Here is a 20,759-nt window from a genome sequence, read left to right as displayed (position 1 = left end):
TTTGAGTAATGTCCTATTCACCGTAGTGTCCTTTCAGCACAAGCTTTACGCAGTCAGTGTAGTCAGTCAGAACGCTTACGCAGTCGGCGTAGTCAGTCAGAACGCTTAGGGGGTGTGGTGCACGTGCGTCTTGCGCACAAAAAAGGACAGGACGCATTTGCCAGTGCTCCATGACAAATTCTGTCAAATGCCTCCATTTTAACCCCAACTATCCACGTCAGCCCGAAGCGTGGCGAACACAGCGAGCCCCACGAGGGGACACATTACGCGACCTGTTCATACCCCCACTATCCACGTCGGCATGGTGTAGATTTTATAACGTGTGCCGAGCACAGCGCACCACGGAGCCCGAAGAGCGCAGCGGAAAACAACCCTGGAGCGTGGTAAGCGCAGCCAGTCCCGCGAGGGTCCACGGAATACATGTGAAGTAATCCGCGTTCGCTCGCCACGCTTCGGGATCATTTTCCGCGTCCGCTCACCACGCTTTGGCATTGGTGGCTCGCTGCGCTTGCCACACTTTATAAAATCAACTCCACGCCGACGTGGATAGTGAGGGTATGAAATGGAGGCATTTGCCAGAATTTGACATGGAGCACTGCGAAATGCGGCCTGTCTTTTTTTTGTGCACAAGACGCACGTGCACCACACCCCCTAACCCTGTCCGTCTCAGTGAAGCGGAGACGGGCAGGGTTTACGTCCACAGCCGCAGAGTGTCTGGGATGCTCGTGCGTATGAGATGCTCGCATGTTCAACTAACATGGAGCACCTCTGCTGGCATCCACCAGGGTTGGGGATCTGGCGGTTCCCAGCGCTGTATGTGAAGCGTGTTCTCCGATGCTATTCTGACGTCTGCCAGCGCACCCGACCCTGTGGACGCTGGCAGCTTTACTCATTACTTTACTCGTGACTACGCTGCCTTACGACGACTATGCTGGCTGACGCTGACTACGTAGCTCTGACTACGCCAACTACGTTGCGTGCACCGGCGCTGTGATAATACACAAATACCGTACAATTACTTGAGCATTAGTTGGTGTAGTACATATTTACTCTTCGGTGAGCTACGCAATAGGGGATGTATTTGACAATATTTGAGGTAAATTCGAATGCCATATCGTCCACTTTGTATAGTGTGTACAACTGATCACGTGTTCGCATGCCTCCCACGCAATCTCACGTGCTGCATGATAAATGGGCAGAACCCGCTGACTACATCATGCAGGTTAATGGGAGATGGAGGAATATACAGTATCATACAAGGGTATTACAACGGAATGTCCAGTGTGCACATTTATCCTTCTATCAGGCATTGTGTCTGCTGGAATACACATCATTCTTATGTGTACTACACATGACTTTACAGCTGTCAAAAGTACAAAAGTATCCCTATGGGCTCATAATTTATCAATGTCCGCATATCTATGTATTTACAGATAGAACATTTATTCATTTTGGAAAGCAAATTTTACCTTTTTCCTTTCTCCAATTACAGGTGGCTGTACTCCATTCACCAGCAACATGGACAGTTGTTTTGAAATGAAATCTTTTCGTAAGTGTACGTTAATAAAGCCTGTTCAATAAGAGAAAAAATGCAACCCTAAATGTTTGTAATATCTTAAATAAAAATCTTCCTTATCTGTTTTACAAAATTTACTAAAACATTAACTATGAGCGTTCTAGCCACCTGAGAAGGGCTGCTAATGCAGCAGCCAGCGTGAGCTCCGCGCACCGGAAACAGCACCACCAGATGCCTTATAGTACAGTAGAAAAAATAAATGGATAAAAGATAAATAAATATGTACTGCTCCATAGTGCACTAAAAAAAAACTGTCTGCTCTGAGCAGGTAGTGGGGGAGAACATGTGCTGTTCAAAGCTTGACCTTTTGGTTACTGACTACTACAGCTCCACCTATACCCAAAGTCTACAATGGATGAAAGAAACCGTGAACAAGAACCAGGAAATAGATGTGAATGGCGGGTGTTTGCATCAGGTGTGAAGGCCTCCTTACTACACCATCACCTACAACGTGAATATAAGCAATCCCACCAAGTTCAGCTTGTGTGGTTACAGATGGATGCTGAACACTACCCTTATAAAACCTGCATGATTCTACTAGCTGATCTCACCTGGCATTTCAGTCAATTAAAGTACTGCAATTTCCCTGTGTCTAAACAGTGTTCCCTCTCCATAGGCTTTCCCATCATACTACTGCATCATTGTCATCACTACTACTGAGCATAGTACCCACTCCATTTATAAACCGTTACAAATCCAGGGGAATGAAGAGAATGGCAAAAGGAGACCAGTACAGGAGAGTATTATGTGGGCAAAAGATATATGTGTTATGCGGTTACTCTGGCTACAGTCTTGTCTGTACAGTAGTAGGTCACGAGTCTGTTTATATGCTCACAGGGCACCATGGCATAGGGATATTCAAGTGAGCAAAGCTGTGGCCTAGAGTGTCTGATCATTGATGTTAGGTTACAACTACTACATGGACAAGCCACAATACCATACCAACAGCGCATACAGTAGCCATAGCTAGAGAGACACTGCAGAGTGAGTGTTGTGCTGTCTGTTCTTCCAGTAAGTTGCAAATGGCTTACAAAGCACACACTGTACCTGGACCAGCTATGTCGGTTTTCTCAATCAAGTCATTATTGGGAAGATTTTGAACAATCTTTTCAGCAATTTCTCGAGGACTGACTTTTTGATCTCTTGCTTTCAGCATCTGAAATAGAATGACATTCTCTTATTAGCTTTTAATTTATAATACCTACATATTACTCTGTATAAAAAGGACACACGTTACATACAAAGCCTCAAAATAGAAGGTAAAACTGGTCTTGTGCAAATAAGCTAACAATCTAAGAACTGTTTGAGGAGTGCTTGTACACTGTACATACATTAGCGGAGCAACGAGTGGGGAAAGTGCATGCGGGTTTTGTATGGTAGATGCATGATCAGCATCCAATAATAAAGCAGCCATTGGTGACTGGAATTGTGTGTAGCTACTGGTAGGGCATCACTACAGGAATGAGGGGAGACGACATGAAGCAAAGATTGGAGACATTTATATAGTCACAGCTCTTAAGGTATGCAGTTACAATTACACTTAATACACTGCCACGGACATATTACACTCATTCTCTTTTATCTATTTTGGATGATTATTTACTTAAATTAGGATGTTCAGGATCTTCTTGATATTGGTATTTTTTTTAAGGCGTATTCTTGCTACAAAAATATTTAAATCCATAAAGGCTTGTGAGAGCTACAATAAACACAGACATAAGTGTCCATTATGAAGCAAATATAAATCTGAACAACTAAACTACTACCAAGACAGAAAAGTATGAAATCCAGCTGAATTTTTTCACTTGTGTTTTAATTGGCATGCTACTGATGGGGACACACCCTTATGGCATAACACTACACATAGAGTACTTTTACATCTCTCTGGTGGTAACTTCTGGGGCAGGACTGGTATTACTAAGGTTGCAGTTATTTGAGAATGGTCTTATTTTCAGCAACTTAGTGCAGAATATGCAATCTCTAATACGGCCTTCTTTATATGCCTACAGCTTCAGCATGCGGTACAGGCGCAATTTGGCATTTCCCCTCCTCCTGTTGCTATCTCAGCAGTTAAAAATTTGATAGTTAATCTGGGCCAGAGGAGTCGTGTCTCGAATGCTGTGTACACACGGTAAGATTTGACATTAGATATTGAATATATAGTCAAAATTGCACACAAATGGCATGCAGATCGCACAGGTTTTTTACCTTGCAAATTGCAATCCCGATGCACACTCCCGGGACAGCACAAATCGAAAACCCAGATAGACAGGGCAGCCATGATTATAGAGTGCAAATCGAATGTAGATTGTACTATTTACATACAATTCATGCAGAGTTTGCAAAGATTGCATAGCTCTTGAATCTTAAGTTGAATAGCAGGGAATCTCACCATGTGTACACAGCATTAAGTTGAATAGCAAGGGGATCTCACCGTGTGTACACACCATATCTTATATAGTGCTCTCAACTCTCATTTTAATCCAAACCTGTTTGGCTTCCTAAAGTCTGTGTGGGAGGGTAATGTGGGTACCCTGGATGATGACCTTAGGTGTGGTACAGTGGATGTCTCCTTTTGGCATTTACTCTGGACATATCCGTCAGTCTTTACCTATTGGGAAGAGGTCTGGGATGATATTACTATCACTGAAACTTCATTACAGATTATGTCCCCTAAACTCTGCATACTTGCTTTGGACCTTGAAGAATATAACTCACCGGTTATCTATAGATATGTTTTGTGTCTTACTACCCTTGCAAAGGATATTATAGCTAGAAACTGGTTTGCTTCAGCATCCCCTAATATTTTCCACTGGAGAGCCCTGGTAAATGATATGATTATCCACAAAATGTTAACCTACAAATGACTTTAATAAATGGGATAGATGGACCTTGCTTGCTTACCTGGGTCATCGCCATTGCACTGTTGCATTGATAGTCACCAAATTTCAGCTGCTGGCTTGGAGTGACTGCCAAAGGGGCATTTTCTAGCTCAGGGTAAGCAGCTCTGATCGCCCTGCCAAACAGCTCCTGGAGATGGGCATTGATGTTCAGCATACTTTTCACAGATTTGTTTTTCTCTTCTTGAATGCTCTGTCAGAAAATAAGAAAAAAACGTAAAAATAAGGAATGCCAAAATATCATGCGAAAAAAGGAATACATATTAGGTTGCAACATCATGTCCAGACCATCAGTGTTCTCCTGCCACAGTCACTGCAGGAGCCTTGCAGCCTATTTATTACCTACAACCAGGAATCCCTTTTCTATCTTCTGAGACAGATGACCCAAGGCATATGAAACGCAGTACAGGCTTACAGGGAGATCTAGAGCTCATCTGTTTTCCCATCATACTCTGCTTTGTAACCAGGAACTCTTTGTAGATTTGTACTTTCACTTTCACGATTACTGAACCTTACACAGAATGGGAAGTAAACGCCTTAAGAGCTTGTGTACATGTTATGCAATGTTTAAACAAAAGTGGCAATTTCAGCATACACACTAAATAAGCAATATATCTTCATGGGACGCAAATGATTTTTATTAACTATATATTACAGGAAATGTAAGAGATAATAATACTTCTTGCCGTGAACTGCAATAAACCATCTGGTAACATGATAAGCTATTCATAAAGCAATCAGTGTATCCCGTCATATATTACTTTGCTGTACAGAACAAGCTACACCGGATAGCTCAATGAAAACCCATGTGCTACAAACAACATAAACAATACAGATATTAAAATGAAGATGTTCCATTAATGCATCAGTTTTATAATCTGAGAGGAAGAGTTTAATAATTATGTTTTATACTATCTTGTTTCTCTATTTAAATGGGAAGATCTTAATAATGCCTTCTTTAATGCTGCTTTCCCACTGCCTACCCGGGTAAAGACCCGTTTTTTTTAAACGGGTCTTTACCCGGGTAAGAGCCACAAAGACCCTTTCCCACTGCAGCTTTTAAACAGTAAATTACCGTTAAAAGCAGTAAATGTCCCATTCACACTTACCCGTGTAAACCACAAAGCAACACGTTTAAACTCTCTAGTAAACCTTGCCTGTCATTAAAAACATCACATGCACCAATCATGTTCTTAACCTTTATTATTATTTCTAAATACCGTTTAAAACCCTTTCCCATTGCCAAAAAAACGGTTCTTACACGGTAAAAACACTGCTTTTTACCCGGTTAACAAATACCGGTATTTGTTACACGTGTAAAGCAACCTGGAGCTTTCCCACTGCAGCTCTAGCCGTTTAAAAAGGCTAAAAAAACGGCATTTTACCGTGTAAAGCCTGCAGTGGGAAAGGGGCATAACAAAGCACGGAGTAGAAAATAGGTTAAATAAGAGTATGTGAAGCACATGAGTTAAGAGGACCTTGATCCTGAAGGGGAGGGGCCAGACAGTGGTGTCACAGATGCAATAAACTGTGAAACAAAGGGTAAAGGCCCACATACATTAAGCCGAGGAATTGCATACAATATCTCGGCAATTCCCTGGTGAGGAGCTGCCGGATGCCCAGCAGCTAGAGCGCATGAGGTCATTTAGCAAATTATGTATCAAGTGTGATCCCAATCACTGCCTTGAGTTAAGATGTAGCCTTGGTGAAGCAGTGACAATCTGTAGATCTGATCCAATGCACACGGGACTCCATATTGGATCAGAATCGAACGTAATTTACATAAGGTTTTATAGTTTTCACACAATTTATCAGCCTAATGCATCCAAATCATGTAGAAAAAAGGGCTAAATTGTACTAGTGGATGGATGAGAGTCTGCTAGGTTTGGTGATAAAGTGGGTCTTAAGATCCTGTTTTGTGGAGAGATTGAGGAGGAAATGTAGATGATTCAAGATAAAAGGCGCAGCACAAGCAAAATCCCAGAGGTAGGAGTGGGAGGCGGTTATTAGAAGGCAGGAGAGGTGGAGTACATTAGCAGAGCAAAAAGGATTGGTGGGAATGTAAAGGTAAGAGATGTAAATGGGAGAGGAGTAGGTGAGGTCTTTTTTAAGTGAGTGTGAGAAGCTTGAATTGGATTCTGAAAAGGAATGTAAGAGAGTGGAGGTGGACGTAGTACATTTGGTGAGGAAGATGAGCCAGGCAGCAGCATTAAGAATAGATTTTCTCTGCATTTGTCAGGGATGCCAGATAGGAGATTACAGAAGTCAAGTTGACTAGAGTGTGGATAAGGGTCTTCGTAACATCCTGGGTGAGAAAGGGACTGATCCTAGTAATACATTTTTGTGATAAAAAGGGCAAATTTGTGAGAGGTACTGAATGTGTGGTTTGAAGGAGGAGGCATTAAGGATTACTTCAAGACAGTGCACTTGGAGGCTAGAGGAGCTAGTAGTGCCATCTATGGATAATACAATTGTGGGAGATGAGGTTATGCAAGTGGGTGGGAAGATGATCAGCTTAATCTTATACATGTTGAGTTTAGGAAAGCGCTGGAACATCCAAGAATATATAGTATTGAAACAGTTAAAGATACAAGTGAGTAAGGTAGAATCGAATGTCATCAACATACAGATGATATTGCAAGTCAAATAAGCTAACCTAAAGGGGATGTATACAGAGAGTGAAGCAGAGGACCAAGAACATAAACTGTAGGGGAACACCTACAATTAGAGTGAAGTGTGTGTGGAGGATGGAGGGGGTTGATTCATGAGAGGAGACAAACGGGGTTATTCTGGTTAATTCACAAGGCTGCAAATTCACAGCCTTGCGAGTCCACCGCCTTGCGAAGGGGCGAGGGTGATTCAGGGCCTGCGAGTGGATGTTACACAGTAACATCCATTCGCAGCCTGGGGGGTACACCCACATCATTCGATGGTCAGCGACCATCGAATGATGGCGAAGGTGCACACATATAAAAGTGACTCAAGTCCCTTACATATACGTGGACGCTCGGGAGGAAGTGGGCGGGCAGCTGACATCCAGTGATGTTAGCTGGCTGCCCCCCTGCACCCGCTTCTTTGAGGCATTTGCAGGAGAACCCCTAGAGTTCTCATGGGAACGCCCATGAAACACTGGGCGTTCCCATATGTAAATGACACGGCCGGCCACCCCTTCACACACCCCCGCACACACGGGTGCGTGCGCCTAGCAAACACCCGGTTCACCATGGCTGCACGCACCCTGCGTCTGACGTAAAACATCGTTGCCACGTACGAACACACAAGGGAGAAAATGAACCAGAATAACCCCCAAATAATGAATGGTCAGAGAGGCTGGAGATCAGCCAGGAGAGGCAGTATCACATAGAGGGGTGGGGAGCTATGGTAAGGGAAAAAGGGTGGCTGGTGGGATGTGATGTCTTGACTTATTGAGTCAATTTTGGATGTAAAGTAAGGGGCAAAGTCAAGGGCAGAGTGTGAAGGAGGGAGATGAGGTGGTTGTGGGTAGAGGATGCAATGGACACTAGAGGCTGTAAGGCTAGATGAATGAATGTAGCAAGGGAAAGAGCAGCACCCTGAGAGCATAAGTTTGAAATGGAGAAAGTCTGCCTTTGAGTGTGACTTTATATAATTCTCCTATCTATAGATAAATACAGTTTCCTCTATTACGAATATGAGTCATTAAGCAAATTTATTCTGAGCAATAGTGGGCTGCATTCCTTCCGCTATAACAATGGTGGACTATATACACTGAGTGGCCAAATTAATATGACCACTTGACACTTATACACAGATCGGCCATAACTTCACGTTGTTGCTGCTAGAGGGCGAGATAGTAATGAAGAGGGAATGCAGGACAAGTGAAGCATCAATTGCACTCTGTTGCTTGCGAAGAAATGGGCACAAAACGTGATTTAACTGAGTTTAAACGTGGGATGATTGTAGGTGCTCGAACCATTGGAACCAGTATCAGCAAAATGGCTACACTTGCGAAGTGTTCGAGAGCAGCAGTTATTAATGTTTACAGAGAGTGGACTACCAAGCAGAAAACCGTGTCTCAACATCAGGCTTGTGGTTGTCACAGGCAACTGAATGCTCAATCTATATATCTATATATAGTCCCCCATTGTTATAGCAGAAGGAATGCAGTCTGCTATTGCTCAGAATAACTTTGCTTAATGAGCACAGTTGTGAGTTTACATGCGATTTTCTGGCCATTTGTCAGAGAATATGAATGATAACTCATAAACATTTATTTCACTTATGGTTAGTTGTTGGGTGAAGCCATTTATTGTCAAACAACTGTGTTCACTTTTTTTTTTTTTTTAAATCAATAGAAACTACCCAAATGACCCTGAACAAAAGTTTACATACCCCAGTTGTTAATACTGTGTATTGCCCCCTTTAACATCAATGACAGCTTGAAGTCTTTTGTGGTAGTTGTGGATAAGGCTCTTTATTTTCTCAGATTGAAAAGCTGCCCATTCTTCTTGGCAAAAAGTCTCCAGTTACTGTAAATTCGTGGTCCGTCTTGCATGAACTGCATGTTTGAGATCTCTCCAGAGTGGCTCAATGATATTGAGGTAAGTTAAACTGTTGTGGTGCCCGAGTTAGAAAGTCCGGCCACAGGGGATGTAACCACGAGATTGGCATACCATGCCCATTTTGGCCAATCTTGGGCAATGAGAATGGCCATAACCCTTTCCACCTGTAATTTGCAGAGGACTCTATGTAGAAGTGCCATTGGGGGTATGAGATTGAACCTTTGAAATGGCCACAAGATCGACAGAGTGTCCACGATGGGCGCTGTGGGGTACGTGATGCATGCTTCAGGAAGTTTGTTCCTTCAGGAAGGAACAAGGAAGCTAGAAAATTGTGGCAAAAGGTGAACAGGTCAATTTGAGGCTGACCCCATTGACAAATAAATTGTTGAAATATTCTGGGTGGAGTCGCTTGAATGAACGTCTTGCCTGCTTAGGAAGTCTGCCTCCTAATTCAGCAGGCCCAGAATGTAGACCACTGAGAGAGCAGGCAGACATTTCTTGGCCCAACAAAGAATGTGTCACTTCGAGAATGGCCGCTCAGCTGCTAGTGCCACCTTCTTGGATGATATAAGCCACAGCTGTGGGCTGTCCAACTGGACATTTACTGGATGGTGTTGAATGAAAGGATTGTCTTCTGTGTCACCCCTGTCTGTCAAACCCTCCCCTTTAGAATGTAAGCTCTCATGAGCAGGGCCCTCTCTCCTCATCTGCTACCCTGATAATTGCATCAGTGTCCTGTCCCCTGATGCAACTATCCATATTAACCATGTACTTGTCCTAAACTGTCTTGCGATGTGATTTGTTATGTGTTTTTGCCCATAACTATTCTCTGTAAAGCGCTGCAGAATTTGTGTGCGCTATATAAGAACCGGTTAATAAATAAATAAATAAATTGCCCGACACAGAGTCCAGTAGACTGTCCGCAGTTCCAACACATTGATTGACAGACATTTCTCTTGAAGCGTCCAACAGCTCTGAAAGGAATGACTCTACTACTGCTCCCCAGACCCTGAGGCTGACCCAGGCCAGGATCAGAAAGGAATGACCTTGCTTAGATTCGATTACTGAAACCACCACAACAGAGACAGTCGAGTGTCCCTGGAGAGTGTAACATTCTATAACTTTAGACATAGTGGGGAGCGATTCCAAGTCCGCAGTAGGTCCAGCTGTATCGTCCTGGAGTAGAAATGTGCATATTCCACCATGTGGAAACATGACACCAGGTTGCCCAGGAGGCACATGCAAAAAGTGAATGGAGACAGTCTGGTGTGCCTGAAACTCAAATCCTCGAGAACACCCGTGGTGCAGTGGAGAGGCTGAAGGGCAATGCTCCCGAATAGGAATCGAAGGAAGACATATAATTTCCCAGTCCGAGATCCTATAGAATTGACTAAAGAGATTCCATCCAGAATCACGTGACTCGCAGGAAATGATTCTACAATCTTATTAAACTCAGGCCCAAAAAGGACATTACCCACATAGAGAACATCTACCAAGGCCTTTTTGGATTCATCATCAGTGCACCAGCCAACCACCAAAGATGCTGAAGCTTTTGAAGCAAATGTACCCATGCTGTTTCAGCTGTGGAAGGAGCAGGGTTCATTGAGCAACTGGGGGTGCTCTGGACGCTGCCAACTGGGAAGCCAGCTTGCGCATGGCCACGGAAAACAAAGTAACCCACTCCGGTTCAGCTGTCCCAGGTAGAGGTGAATCCGCAGAAGAGCGGTCACACAGACCCATGTGGTCTTGTACCAAGCAAGAACATTTTTCCTTGCACCCTGTTCAATTATAGGCATGCAGCCACAAAACCGTACCTGCTGTCACCCTGTGAGAACAGGAGAACAGATACACACTCACACAAGCACTTGCTAGTGTGAGTGTGTAGTAGGGCAATAAGACACTGAAACTAGAGAATAAATGTTTTTGGTACCGTGAGCCCATCACAGAAGTATGACAGAAATAGACGTACTGTCTAATAAATGTACAGCATGTAATGCAAACAAACACTGTACTGTACAGAGAACTGTAAATGCAGATGGAGGATCATTTAATGCTATCAGATCTAAGGGAGAGTGGAAATAACCATAAGCACTGAATTAGTCCAAAGGATGGAAGAACCCGTAAATGTTTTCACCACTTATGGTTACGGTCGCTCTGACCCAGAGATTGATGATGTGGTGAATGTGATTATAAAATTAAGCCCCAAAACGCTGCATCGATTTTTACAAGAAATAAAATAGGGGTGAAAGCAATAACCGTGCCCTGTCATCCTAGTAAGCTCATTCGGTACTTGTGTAATATCTGGGCACCCGATTTTGTGATTGTATGCCTTACCTTAAGGCATACAATCAGATGCGATTTGACGCGATTTTCGTCAAAATCGCATCGAATCGCATGCGATGCTGCATAGGATTCAATGTTACAAGGTCCTGTTCATTTCCCAACTATCTAAGTGGGCATAGAGTTGATTTTATATAGCGTGGCGAGCGCAGCGAGCCCCGCGAGGGGACGCGGAATACATTTTAAGTAATCCGCGGCCACTCGCCAAGCTATATAAAATCAACTCTATGCCCACTTGGATACTGGGGAAATGAACAGGACCATGTTAACATTGAATCCTATGGAAAATCGCATCGCATGCAATGCGATTTTTCCAACCCGATCTTAAAATCAGGCGCCCAGTTATTACACAAGTACCGCTCATTCTCATTATATGACACCTGTGTAGGAATTTATCCTGTAACACTATGATAATCAGAGAAAATCCCTGTACTGCAGCAATCATCATAAAATCCAAACTGGCTTAAAAAAAAAAAAAAAAAAAAAAGGCGTGCACTTATATGAGTTGTGTTCCCTCTTCCAAATGGAAAGCCCCTTTTCTAACTATACTATACTCCAAATGCAAAGACTATCCAAATATACGTGAGATTAATCTTTGCAGAGTGCCTTGCAAGACATTATAGACAGCTATACATGCATTAACGTGATCGCCAAGGTCAGCACAAAGAAGGAAAATTTCCCCACACATACCTTCCGCAGAATGTTCAAGCGGTACTTCAACTTGGAGTTCTCTTCCCTCAATCCCTCTAAACTGGGCGAGTCGCCCACAAATGGAAAGTGTCTCAAGATTTCTATCTCAGCAGTCAGGGACTTGATCTTGGTTTCCTAGTAAAGCAAGGAGACATAATACACATTAGTAAATAATCAAATCAAACTAGATATCAAAAGGTATACGTTTTTGTGTAGTATGTACGTAAATAAAACATCACACATTTAAAATATGAACATTCTTTTGTATGTTGAATAAGCAATTGACAAATACCTACTACTACAATGATGTGTATTGAAACATGTGTTTATAATTATACTGCACAGTCAGATGTGCATTACCTATAGTGTTCCCGCTAGGCTGTTTTAGCGGGGATCTGTGCCGTGCCCGATTTTTAAAGGGCAAAATGCATCCTGGCCCTCTAGCAGCGCCCCGCTAAAACAATCTGCCTCTTACTCCTCTGGTGGTACCGGGAAATCCCGGCTTCGCAGTAGATAGCGATGCCCGGAGCTTCCCCGGCAGTGCAGAGCCTTCGGAGCGGCCGGGCCCGCCCCCCTTCAGTGACGGCGGCTGGGCCCGCCCCTTTTCACGACGGCCGGGCCCGTCCCTTTTTCCCACGGCGCGGCCACGTCCCTTTTGTGAAGTCGGCGGCCCAGGACCGCCCAGATCAGTGATGTCGACAGGCCCGGTCCGCCCCCTTGACGCTGCCCCCGTGCAGTGGCGCGGCGCCCTGCCCACCCCTGTTCCTAATGGTCCTGTTCATTTCCCCACTATCCAAGTGGGAACAGAGTTGATTTTATATAGCGTGGCGAGCGCAGCGAGCCACCGAGCCCGAAGCGTGGCGAACGCAACGAGTCCCGCGAGGGGACGCGGAATACATTTTAAGTAATCCGCGTCCGCTCGCCACGCTATATAAAATCAACTCTATGCCCACTTGGATAGTGGGGAAATGAACAGGACCATTTTAACATTGAATCCTATGGAAAATCCCGTCGATCGCATCGCATGCGATTTGGTCGCGATGTGATCGGCGCGATTTTACCGCAAAATAGCGTCGCATCGCATCTGATTGTATGCCTTAAATTAAGGCATAAAATGAAATAATCGGGCGTCCAGATATTACACAAGTACCAGGAACACTAACCTACAAAAAGGAAATGTTTAATCATTGACAATACACCTTTTTTATAGCTCCGATTGTGCAAGAGTGAAAGGGCTAGTTAAGAGCTTAACTTGCAATAAAATAACTGCTTATTGTAATTTACCACTAAAACTGTTTATGAAAACATTAAATGCAAATAAATAATAATTTTATATTTCTTTGTAATTCAGCAGTGAAACATTTCTTATTCCAAAATAAGATTTTATATACCTACAGGTAAATCCTATTCTCGGAGTCCATAAGGGATACTGGGGATTCACTTAGTACAATGGGTTATAGATGTGGTCCAAAGGAGTCTGTGCACATAAAAACTTTGCTCCCCTTTATGCCCCCTCTCTCAGCCCAGTCTAGGAAAACTGTGCCCGAAGGAGGAAGACATACTTGAGAGAAGGAAACTGAATAAACAAGTGGTGAGATAAATGAACCAACACACCATTCATAACTTAAAAACAAAAAACGAACAACTTGCAAGACAAGTTTCAACTCCACCTGCCAAATGGCAAACCACTGAAGAGGGTGCCCAGTATCCCTTATGGACTCCAAGAAAACGTTAGGTATACAAAATCTTATTTTCTGTATCACCAATAAGGGATACTGGGGATTCACTTAGTACGGTGGGGATGTCCCAAAGCTTCCAAAATGGGCGGGAACATGGTGAGATGGTTGCAGGACCACCTGCCCAAGCTGGGTATCCTCTTTGGCCAGGGTATAAATCCTATAGAACCTAACAAACATGTTCTTCCCAGAGTTGCATGAGTCTAGTGGGCCTTAACGGAACTCCAAACAGGCAAATCCGACAAAGAATAAGCTTGATAAATAGTCAACTGCATCCAGCGAGTGATTGACTGCTTTGAAGCAGGACAACCCTTTTTGCGAGCGTCATGTAACACAAACAGGGAATCAGACTTCCTAGCCCCAGCTGTCCTTTTAGTATATATCTTTAAGCACATACAACATCTTAAGATTTAGCAAGGTCAGAGGAACCAGACCGAGCTGGAACCACAATCGGCTGGTTTAGGTGAAACGCCGAGACCACCATCGGCAAAAACTGCAGTCGAGTCCTGAGCAGTCTTCAAAAAACTTCAAATAAGGGGCTTACATGACAAACCCCCAATTCGGAGACCCGCCTAGCCGAGGCCAAGGCAACAAGCATGACCGTTTTTGATGTAAGGAACTTATCCTTAACGGAGTCCAATAGTTCAAACCAGAAGGACTGCAAAAAGGTCAATAACATGGACAGGTCCCACTGAGTCGTGGGCAGTATGAAAGGAGGCCGGATGTGCAGAACACCTTGTAAAAACATCTGAACTTTTTGTGAAAGAAGATGGACATGGCTGACATATGCACCTTGATGGAGCTGCATGAACCGACCCAGTCGAAAAACCATAGGATCCAGCTGCTCAACCTCCAAGTCAACAAACGAAGCCTTCATACGGCCCTTGCTGAAGAAGATCCCTTCTCAGCAGAAGAGGCCAAGGTTCATCCACCAACATGGCCAGAAGATTGGCTTACCACGCCAGTCGTGGCCTTCTGGAGAAATCAGAATTGTTTGCACCCTCTCCCACATGATCTTGCAGAGTACTTGGGCAGCAAAAGAATTGGAGGGAATACATATACCAGCTGGTATGACCAAAGCATGGTCAGTGCATCCAACGCCTCAGCCTGAGGGTCCCTGGTCCTGGCACAGTAAAGCTGAAGCTTCTTGTTGAGCCAGGATGCCATCAGATCTATGTCTGGAAAACCCCACCAGTCTGTGATCAACACCTGGGGGTGGAGAGTCCACTCCCCCTGGTGTAGGTCATGGCGACTGAGAAAGTCTGCCTCCCAATTTTCCAAGCCTGCAATGAAAAAGCCGATATGGCCCTTGTGTGTTTTTCTGCCCAGAGGAGGATTATGGAGACCTTCCGCATGCAGGCTCTGCTTTTAGTCCCTCCATGATGATTGACATACGGTACCGCTATAGTGTTGTCGGACTGAACCTGAAATCGCCTGATTTAAGGAGCAGATGGAAGGCCTGAATCAGAGCCTCATAAATCACCCTAAGTTCCAAGATGTTGATTGGAAGGAGAGACTTGTGGTTTGTCCACCTGCCCTGAAACCATACCCTTTGGGTCACATCTGCCATTCTCCTAGGCTCACATTCGTTGTCAAAAGAACCCAATTTGGGATACCGAACGGTCATCCCTCCAACAGATGGGAAGACTGAAGCCACCATGCCAGTGAAACTCTGGCCCGAGGGGAGAGTCGTATCAGCCGATGCATGTGCAGGTGGGAGCCCGACCATTTGCCAATTGAAAACTCCTGGTGTGGAAACGCCCGTATTGAATGGCCTCATAGGACACCACCAACTTACCCAACAGGCGAATACAGAGATGTACAGGGACCTGTCTCAGAGACAGCACCTCCCTGACCAATTCCTGAATGGCCTGAATTCCTGAAGGAAGATCCTGAATTCCTGAAGGAAGATCCTGAATTCCTGAAGGAAGATCCACTGAGCAACCTTGTCCAGAATAATCCCCAGAAAAATAAGTATCTGGGTTGGCAGCAGGTGAGATTTCTGATCATTTAGAAGCAACCCGTGTTGGGACAACAGCTGAGTGATCCAAGAAATGCTGGCTGACACCTGTTCCCTGGACCCCTCCTTTATGAAGAAATTGTCCAGATAAGGAATGATGTTGATCCCTGGCAGCCGCAGCATCATCATTGCCATCAACTTCGTGAACAGCCTCGGTGCTGTGGACAGGCTGAAATGCAGGGCACAGAACTGGTAATGATCCTCCAACAGGGCAAACCACAGGTATGCCTGATGAGGTGGCCAGATCTGATTGTGAAGGTACGCATGCCTAATATCCAGAGTCCCCCCCCCCCCCCCTTTCTAGGCCGGAGATTACTGCCCTCAAGGACACCATTCTGAACTTAAACACTCTTAGGTACAGGTTCAGTGATTTCAAGTTCTGAATCGGGCACAGCAAGCCATTTGGCACCACAAAGAGGTTTGAGTAATAACCACTTGTCTGCGAGGCAGGCAAGCACTGAACTCCAGTTTGTACCTCTAGGAAATTATGGTCTCCAGGGATCCTGGCAGGAAAGACGCCAGATGGGAATGAAGAACAGCAACCGCACCCCTCCTCTAGTTCCACTAGGGACTGAGGCATGGCGTCAATCTGAAAATTCGGAGGAAGCATAGCCAGTACTCTGGCAGTCGTGGGACTATGCCAGTGGTCAGGGAACTCGGTCTACATTACCCCACGCAGTGCATGTTTTGCTGGTAACCCAGCAGGTGCACTAATTACTCACAGACACATTTTATAAGGTCCGCAGGTGGAGTTAATTATTTCACTTGTGATTCTGTGAGGAGACCTTCAAAACATGCACTGCGTGGGATAATGAGGACTGAGTTCCCTGACCACTGGTCTATGCGGTTTTCCCCTACATGGCAGCATTAAAGGCACGCCTCTGCTTACTCCAAAATCAGCCCCCAAGAAAGGACTGCAAGAAGGGGTTCGGAATGGACCGGCTGAAAGGCGGTGTTGCCGAGGGGAGGAATGTGGTTTTTCCAGCCGTGGCTTTAAATATCTAAGCATCCAGTTCCCCTCAAAACAATCACTCCCCCGTAAAGGGAAGTTCCTCTACACACCTTTTGGATTCAGCATCAGCCATCCACGTACGCAGCCATAAGGACCTGCCTGCTGAGCCCACCATAGAAGGGTTCCTACCATTAATGACACCAACCTCCTTAAAGGTATCACAAAGGACACGTGTGGTATGCTGAATGTGTTTTACCAAGGATGTCATATCAACCAGTGCCTTGCCACCCCCCAGGTCTTCCTGAATTTGACCCACCCATGAGTGAATGGCATGAGTAATCCAGCAGACTGCAATAACAGGCCTCTGGGATGCACCCTGTAAATACATTTTAACATGCCCTCAATTTTTTCTATCAGATGGATCCTTCAAGGTAGCTGCCCCAGGAACTGGAAGAACAGGGTTTTTTTTTAGATAGATGTGAGACGAGGCATCCACTGCTGGTGGGATCTCCCAGACCCCTTTGCCTTTCGGAGCAAAGGAGAGGGTGGACACCAGACCCTTGGGAATCTGGATTTCTTTTTTAATCCGGGTATGCTCAAGATTTTCTGTAAAGGTCATCCAAATCCTTATAATCAGGAAAGGTGACACTCGCCATTTTCTGTGTAAAGAAAGGATTGCTGTGCCTCAGATTCCTCAGCAGGGATATGTAACACATCTCTGATGGCCACAATAAGAGGTTCAACGCCATAAGTAGGAGAAACCTCTTCCAAAACAGGTTCCACCTTCTCATCTTCCTCCTGCTCCTCCGCCTCTTTGGAGTTACAGCCAACCTCTAAAAGCATGCGCTTTTGTGGTGCATTTACACCTGAGGAAGAAGCAACCAGTCTGTCAGATATCTGCAGACCATCCAAAGACAACTGAAACGGTTGAAACTGGTGCTGTGTGGCAGCTATTTGCAGAGACATCTGATGTATCATAGCCTTTATTGAACTTAGCCACAGTGGTTCAGGAACTTCCACCAAGAGGCCTCACTATGCTGAGATAGCTGGCTGTACTGATCACATATGAGAGTGTCAGCGGGGGAAAGGGAAAACCTGGTGTTATTATACAGTGCACTTTCTCCCCATGATGAATGAAACAGTCACACTTCTATACAGATACACACAGTGAAACACAAGGGGGATGAAAGCTATACACTGATATACCAGTGAAATAAGCCCTTAAAGGAGTGGTTTTCAGCAACTCGCCCCCAGTTTAACACCTGTGTACCAGTGAATCTGTAGACTGGAGTGCCTTGGGTGTCTGTCAGTCCACTAATATAGATAGATATAGATCTTTAATAATAGCACAGATCTGCAGTGTGCTGAGCGCAGCAAGGCACTGTGCCCGAAGCATGGCGATATAGGTTGGTGTCCATACCAACCTATATCGAGATAGACACCCAAAAATTATGAAAAATGAATGTCAACCTTTTGACCCTGTCGACCTAGACATTGTAGATCTAATATACCATAACCTTTGCATTCATCCTTTATGTAGTATTGTTTTATAATTATTGTTGTGTTTTAATTATTAAATAGAATAACATTGTATACACCACTTTAATACCAGGTGACATCACATTGTCTTAAATACTCCTCTGTTATTTATACTTTCCACCATATATATTTTTAGAAGTGACTACATCTTTTCTATACAGCTGCTGGTTGAGAAAGCAATCCTACTCCAACGCCTGTAAAGAATATTTTTTGATACCCCCTCCCTCCCCTGTTTATTTATAGATGTATTCCGTATGAGGGCTCCTGTACGACAATGTGCATGTCCCAGCGCAGAAATGTGTCATAACAGGCTATGAAGAGGTGGCAGCTGCACGGCGCGACTTGTCCCGAAGTACATGTATGTACAGCATGGGCACATCACGACTAGAAATAGGAAACGTATGCTCCGCACATACATACTGATCTAACCGCAAGCACATGTAACGTGTTCCCCGGCAGCCACAGCATGTCAGCCGTCACAGACACAACACACACGCCGGGTACACAGGTGTCACACCCCAGCCAGCCTCCGTCTGACCTGCTGTCGCAGCCTCTCCTCATAAGGACCCAGCAACCCCTCCATTCTCCGCTCACACTCACACCAGGTGGAAAGACCGGCACAGGAAGCCGCGTCACGGACACGTAGCAGAAGGGGGGAGTACGTGCCGTGCGCGCGGCTGCCGGGCGGGAGGTAACGCGTTGACTGTGTGACTGTGACTGCTTTCCCCTGCAACTGGCTGCTGCCTGTATTTATACAGTCCCATAGATAGTATGTACCATACAGCAGCGGCGCCCGCTATACACACCAACGTTGCTTACTTTCAGTTTCTAGATGCCCTCTCTGGGAGAAGGCAGCCAGATCAGTCACAGTGAGGTTTGTATTAGGGATGGGTAATCTAATCATATGATGTTTCATCGATAACATCGAATTTATGGTTCCGATGTTCGATGTTTAACCCTGGAATGTTGAGGATCCACTGTTTCCTCAACATCACTAGATTTCTCCCCCGATGTTTTTCTTCATTTTCAAACCCAAAAAGGTGAACCGTCATTCTTTTACTTTCAGTTTCGTTTTTCATTACAGTGTATTTGCCTGAGCTCAGCACTGCCACCTGAGATGTACTAACTCTGGAGACTGAGGAATCCAATGTTTTTTCATTTGTCACTGTGTAGTGCTGTCACTGGTTTCGGCAGCCAGCTCACTCAGGGTTGCCGACTTGCAAAAAATCCTCTCCGAATCTCTTTCATTACGAGTTTGGGGCGGGGCTTAACAGTGACGTCATTAAGCCCCGCCCCCATTACAACAAATAGCCGAAATAACTGATCTCCATGGAGGGGTCGGGGCTATAATGACACGATTGTGCCATTTTAGCTCTGCCCCCTCCTCTGAGACCCGCGGATTTCGGCATTTAAATGCCGCGATCGGGGGGGCTCAGGGGAGTCCCCCTGATTCCGGGAGGGTTGCCCATCCTTCCTGGGGCTGGGAGGGGGGACCCGATTTTCAGGAGACTCCCGCAAATTCCGGGAGGGTCAGCAACCTTGAGCTCACTTCATGTTTTATATTCATTGACCACTTAAAAAACAGATACAAAACAGTAACACACACTGGGCCAGATGCACTAAGCTTCAAAAGTGATAAAATGGAGAGTGATAAACCACCAATCAGCTCCATATCGTCCATGTCATAGACTGTTTAAAAAATGTCAGTCAGCTGGTTGTTTATCACTCTCCATTTATTCATTTTTGAAGCTTAGTGCATCTGGCCCTGTGTGTGTACTGTAGGTACTGTACAGTAGACTCCTATATTACAACAAAAAAGGCCATTTTTTTCAACGTACAGTATGTTCTATGTTGCACTGTATGTACAGTTTTTAGTTATTTTCTATGTACCTGTGTTGTTTCTGATACTGCCCCGTTCACAAACACTCTTTGGGGTTTATTCTGGTTGGTGCGGCTGGTCCGTAAGCGTACGTGCCGGGTTTTTTTTATGATCTGCGCATGCGTCCCATCTGCAATGCGCAAGCGCGACCACTCCACAAAGCTCACGGACGGGTCTTTCCGTGCGAAAAAACCTGTACGCGAGAGTACGGTCATTAGGGGCGTGTTGAGGGGAGCGGCCGAAATAATGAGGGGAAATGGGCGTACACGGGGGTGTGCACCAAAAATGTACGGTGCTACTACCGCTCGATCGGCGAAAACACCGTTCATTTTCGGACACAAAACAGGCGGCCGCCAGCTCAGACCACCCCTACAGAAACCGCATGACAGCGGACGCCTGGGTCTGCTAATTAACGCTGATTACTACTCAAACACATACACCTGAATGTAATAAGCAATGCTGCAGTCTATTAAGTCCAAACAATTATTTCACTACCTGCAAGCCACACACAGCACTCAAACACATTGGAAGCTTATCTTTCTATACTTCTCTACATTTAAAGGTTTGTTTAATTTAAGGTAAGAAT

General features: G+C 44.9%; 1 protein-coding gene across 3 annotated transcripts in view; it reads right to left on the bottom strand.

The window, feature by feature from the left end:
* RARS1 (arginyl-tRNA synthetase 1) overlaps positions 1-18,991 on the bottom strand; it is a 52,134-nt gene extending 33,143 nt beyond the window's left edge. The window contains exons 1-5 of one of the 3 annotated variants that reach the window (XM_083181884.1): positions 18,833-18,991; positions 12,048-12,182; positions 4,481-4,669; positions 2,624-2,732; positions 1,470-1,570 (exon numbers count right to left, since the gene is read on the bottom strand). In XM_083181884.1, the coding sequence (XP_083038010.1) occupies positions 1,470-1,570; positions 2,624-2,732; positions 4,481-4,669; positions 12,048-12,182; positions 18,833-18,877 (579 nt within the window). In that variant the 5' untranslated portion in view covers positions 18,878-18,991. The other 2 variants (XM_083181883.1, XM_083181885.1) reach the window with 2 other exon arrangements.
* Positions 18,992-20,759: the final 1,768 nt, after the last annotated feature.

This window comes from Crinia signifera, chromosome 4 (assembly GCF_055691185.1).
Source record: "Crinia signifera chromosome 4, ASM5569118v1, whole genome shotgun sequence".
NCBI lineage: Eukaryota > Metazoa > Chordata > Amphibia > Anura > Myobatrachidae > Crinia > Crinia signifera.
The sequence above is the reverse complement of the archived record's forward strand: the minus strand, read 5'-3'. Positions and strand labels throughout refer to the sequence as shown.